Source organism: Triticum dicoccoides, chromosome 3B (genome assembly GCF_002162155.2).
Source record: "Triticum dicoccoides isolate Atlit2015 ecotype Zavitan chromosome 3B, WEW_v2.0, whole genome shotgun sequence".
NCBI lineage: Eukaryota > Viridiplantae > Streptophyta > Magnoliopsida > Poales > Poaceae > Triticum > Triticum dicoccoides.
In genome coordinates this window covers 98,572,778-98,577,644 of record NC_041385.1, presented here as the reverse complement: position 1 = coordinate 98,577,644, position 4,867 = coordinate 98,572,778, and the positions used below count along the sequence as shown (strand labels likewise).

The 4,867-nt window shown below is 45.2% G+C and overlaps 1 protein-coding gene and 1 long non-coding RNA gene across 2 annotated transcripts; one reads left to right on the top strand and one right to left on the bottom strand.

Annotated features, from left to right (window-relative positions):
- The first annotated feature begins 894 nt into the window (after window positions 1-894).
- LOC119280912 lies at window positions 895-1,941 on the top strand. Its single transcript, XM_037561598.1, has 3 exons — window positions 895-1,123; window positions 1,217-1,441; window positions 1,651-1,941. The coding sequence occupies exons 1-3, from the start codon at window positions 1,071-1,073 to the stop codon at window positions 1,820-1,822; spliced, it is 450 nt and encodes a 149-aa protein (XP_037417495.1). The 5' UTR covers window positions 895-1,070; the 3' UTR covers window positions 1,823-1,941.
- A 326-nt stretch (window positions 1,942-2,267) lies between these two features.
- On the bottom strand, window positions 2,268-3,040 carry LOC119280911. The gene is made up of 2 exons (XR_005138216.1): window positions 2,767-3,040; window positions 2,268-2,679 (listed from the first exon to the last, which is right to left on the bottom strand). It is a non-coding gene; the product is annotated as an uncharacterized LOC119280911 (long non-coding RNA).
- Window positions 3,041-4,867: the final 1,827 nt, after the last annotated feature.

The window sequence follows — 4,867 nt, the reverse complement described above, 5'->3', positions numbered from 1 at the left end:
GGGAAAGTGTAGTTGCTAGTTGAGGTGCATGCCAAACCTTCTAAGAAATCTGCCGCCAAGAGAGCTAAAAACCTGCTAAGGAACCGTCTGTTAAGAAACCTAAGAAGGCACATGTTGATAAGGCACCTAAAGTCCTAAAATCAGCTATGGATGATGTACTATGTAGTGCTACATCATCTGTAGTTGTGGACAATGCCAATGAAGAAGCACTTGAGCTTGTTCAGTCAATAGGGAGTCAAACAAGTGCTATTATTGACAATGATATGAATTTTTCAACATGTGATGTTGTTCAACCTAATGTGCCATCAATTTCTGAAGTGGATGAAAGCAATGAGCAATGTGGGTCTTCAGTGGTGGTTGATACAAAACCACCAATTGATTGGAGCCTAATTGAGATTGCTCCTCCAAATGAAGATTAAGTGGATGTTTCAACTACAAAGGAGAATATGTGTGACTTTCTGGGTATTGATGAGGATGAGACACAGGAAGCACCTCCTTCGCCACCTAGTGAGGATGTGTATCTCACTGATGAGGAGGACCAACAACTATTGAATGAGGCAGCTATTCTTGTTGATGATAGGATAACTCAGGAGGATGAGATTGCATATGACAAAGAGAACCCTCGGATGTATGTAGGTGCCTTGTGGAGGTGGATTAGGAGCACTCGGCGACGCACACCTACGAAATTGCTGCCGCACGCATGCAACCTTGGGATCTGTGCCGATTTGCTGTAAAACATTACAGCCTGTTAATACATCGGACGCGTTGTGTGAAGCAACAGTCTATACCTGTTCTTGCTCATTTATTGTTTCCTGTCCGGGCCAACCTGGTACAGTAAAGTTGTCCCTACCTAATTAATTTACTCTACCATCGCCTACCTGTGGAGTCTTCTCCTTGCACGCAAACACTCCATAGCCAGATCTGCAAAACAATTCTCCTCTCGGCTGCCGATAGTGATTTCCGCACTAACAAAATCGCCACAGAAGAAGGGTATTTCAGTTTGGTAGTACTCCTGTGCGTCAGCTGTTTATCAGTAATCTGTATCTTGAGTACTTTTTCGGCGTGAGAAGATGAGTAGTCCAGCAGATCCGCTTGACCACCAACCCACCGGCATCGATTCCATGTAAGTTCTTTAGGTTTAGAACAGATTGGAAAGCAGAACTGCTTTATTAGATGATTAATTGTTTATTTTGCTTTTGCTACCGTCCCCTTCAAGATCGAATGAAGAAATAGGAGCCGACGAGTGCGCCGCGGGCATAGCTCAGATGTCCGTCAAAGAGGCGCGTGCACTGTCGACGGTAGCCGAAGCTGACGAGCTGGATTCTTCTAATGGAAGCACAGAGCAGCACGTCTCAACAGTTCTAGACGGAGATCATGGTTCGAAATCAAGGACTCCGAATGTGATTGATGTCGAAAGGGAAAAGAGCGGCTGGGTTCGACGGTAAGTTATCTCTGTACAAGTTCCATCATTAACTTGATTTATGAGCTTGATGCACACGTATAGAAGAAGGCTAGAAGTCTGAAAAAATTAATTATATTATGGACATATCCACAACATTGAAATTAAATATGTTCTCCTAATTAGTATGTACTACCGTTAAGCAAATTTATATGATATTGACACGGGGCATTTGTTTTTTTCAATTACAGTCACAGACACGACGCAATGCCTGACGAACGAGCGGCTAGTGCAAATAGGATTAGTGCACTGGAACTAGCATTTAGAGGATTTGCTGAGAGGAAAGGAGATGCAGTTGTGGTGCCTTTTTTGGGCTTGACATTTGATTCGCTAGGAGAAGCTTACGACTACTGCAACCTGTAGATCTTTAAAAAAAACTATTGCAACCTGTATTCATGGGAGTGCGGTTTTGGAATCAGGTACGGGAAGAGCCGTACAAATGTCAAAGGTGCTAAAAGCATGCAAAAGCTGCTGTGCAACTGCGAGGTAATCAAACAATCTATATATTGTTCGGTTATTTATACTTTTTCAGAATTTTTTCTGCTTATTGAATTTAGTTTTCTTTCTCAATGGGGGAAACCAAAGAAAGTGAGCGTGTGGGGACAGCTGCTGGGCGAGATTGATGGTTGTACAGATGCAGTTATGGCTGTTCAAGCAGGCTTTTGGGCAGGGAATTGTTGACTTGGGGGGGAGGTTATTTATTGAGAAAGGGTGCAACGTGACGTGGGCCAACGGTTGGACGTAAGTAATGAACATTAAAGACGGAGTTAATCTGGAAAATGATACTAGTGATAGTTAAGTGAGATAATGGATAAGGTGGACAATGACAAATAAATATATCATACATCTGATTTCGAATTTATGAATGGGGTACTAGTTGTGATACATGATTACAACATCTAATCAGAGGGTGGATAAATATAAAAACAGAATTTGCCAGTGGAAGACAACTGGTTACAGACAATACAGATAAACATATTTATTCAATAAAAAATGGCTTGAACTTGAAGGACAGGCAGGAGTCGGGAGAGGTCCTGGCGGCTTCAAGCGACCTTGCAGCATACTAAGAACAGAGCGAGCAGATTGACTAGGAGGAGAGCGATGATGATGCGGTGTAATTTCCTGTCTTCACGGGAAGGGACGGTGAACAGCCTCGGCCACTTGGCACGTATGACGTTGATGTAGTTCTCCTCTCATTTCCAAAAGTTGCATTTGCGAGTCTTGCAAAAACGGAAGAAAAAAGGAAGATGGGATCATGCAGTAGAACATGATAGTACACAACAAGTGAAAAAAGTATTAGGACATACCCACTCGTGCTCGCACTTGTAGAAGTGCTTGTCTGGATTGTTTGCTGTGCGGGAGACCCACCACTGAACCATCCCATTGTTGCAGAAAGGGCATATCATTAGTGGAAGTGGTGGCTGCTCCTCAAGAGAAACAAGGGGGGAGCTGGAGCTTGACATGGGATGGGTTGAGCTAGACATGGCAATGAGAACCATGTACAAGGGAGGAAGCTGTTTTTGATGGCTGGTATGAACTATTCTTGATGGTATGATATGCAGTAGTGAGGAAGCTGCAAGCTGCAAGTATTTTATATCTGACGAGAGGAGGAAGATGACCGTTGTAGTGAGGATTGAGCCGTTGCAAGAAATTGTGAAGCGTGAGCATTAAATTCAGATGGGTAGTTGGGAGTTGGCGGATGAGAGGGGGAGAAGGACTGGAGGATGTGAATTTGTCTGGACGAGGGGAGAAAGCGCGTTGAACTGTTCAGGTGATATACCTCACTGTGCAAATGAATACTAGACGTTAAATGGTGTGAATACGACGGAGCTAATATAGTGAATGCGAATCCCAATGCTAGTGGATGGGATGGATTCCAGTTGGGGGAGTCGCCGAGAGCTCCTAGGCGTTTTCGGGTGCCTTATTCCCTTCAATGAAAGAGTTCAGGATGGCAATAAAACAATATGCCATTAACAATGAAATTGACATATGGGGATCTAAAATAGGTAAAAAAGATGTCTTGAAAATTGTAGAGGCATCAAGTGTCCATGGAGGGTAACTGCTCGTTTAAAGGTTGATGAGAAAACAATAAGGGTACTAACTATCTTGCTAATAAGAACTTCTATTTCTAGTAATTAGTTCTATTTATATATAGAGAGAGTAACACTATTATGATCCTTGGATCAGAATATTATTCTAATAACAGTTGGGCCTATATAGGCGCGACCATGCGTTCTAGAAATGCACAGAAAACAACAGCGCCGGCCCGTCCCAATCCCAAAATCCTCACGGCAGCGCGGCTCCATCCCCAACCCACCTCCAGGCTCCAGCCCCCGGCTTCGGCGTGCCTCTTGCCAACGACCCTCCCGGCTCCAGCGCGCCTCTCGCGGCCGCCGCCGGGCCCCATCCCCAGCGCGCCTCTCTCCATCCCCAGATCGCCTCCCGCCGCCGCCCTCCATCCCCACCACGCCCCAACCGCCGGACCTTCGCCGGCCACCGCAGCCGGTGACCGCATCCCCCGGCTTGGCTGCACGCAATGGGGATCCCCCATCTCCCAGCAAACCTTGCAGCTGCACGCCACCTCCCTCGTCCTAGGGTGCCGCTCGTTCGATCCACTCCACTGATGTGCACGTCCCGACGCCGCCGGCAAGAGCCACTACTCCTTGTGCTCCTCTTTTCTCCAAGTTCGTGCAACTCTGATTCTCTTCGTGTTCTATTGCAGGTTGGGCGCGATGTGAACTGCGAACGGATCAGTGATTGGACTAGCAGCAGTTAACTGTACCAACACGCCTGACAACAACTCGCACGCGTTCGTCTCCGTCGACGGCGGTCAGCACCTCTAACACATGACAGACCCGCTCCCCTAGCTCCTGTTGCTTCCACGACAACTGCTCATGCGCACCTCCAACGCATGACCAGCTGCCCCCTGGTTCTTCTTTTGTTCATGGAGTTGGAGCGTGCTGCAACTTCCTTTCATTTCTGAAACTCAAATCCCTCCAGTTCAGTCCATGTATTGTTCTTGTAGGCAGATTTGAACAATCTAAAACTGGAAAAAAGAATGTGTCAGTATAGCTACTAAACAGAAAATGGTCAAGTGTATGTTGCTTTTGTGGTTTTTTGTGTGCTCGTATTTGCATAATTTACCTCAAATGAAAATTCAGTTACTTGTGTACCTATGTGGATAACGCGGGAACAAATTTCCTGTCCACCATCTGTTTTTGCTAAAATGAGTCTTTTTTGTCTTACTTTATATGTGAAGAAAATTAACGGCAGCAAATTTCTCTTGAAGATAAGTTCCAATAAAAAGATGGTAGAAGGTCACATATGTGTACCAGGAAAAAGTTTGCGCAAAACTGCAGAAGACTTTACAATCAAAACATTTGATGCTAAGGCAAAATAAAAGAGTGT

Excerpts from the sequence above, each read along its gene's own strand:
- LOC119280912 (XM_037561598.1), top strand. The coding sequence starts at position 1,071 with ATGAGTAGTCCAGCAGATCCGCTTGACCACCAACCCACCGGCATCGAT. Across the intron at positions 1,124-1,216 it reads CCCACCGGCATCGATTCCAT|ATCGAATGAAGAAATAGGAG; the intron begins GTAAGTTCTTTA and ends GTCCCCTTCAAG. Across the intron at positions 1,442-1,650 it reads AAGAGCGGCTGGGTTCGACG|TCACAGACACGACGCAATGC; the intron begins GTAAGTTATCTC and ends TTTCAATTACAG.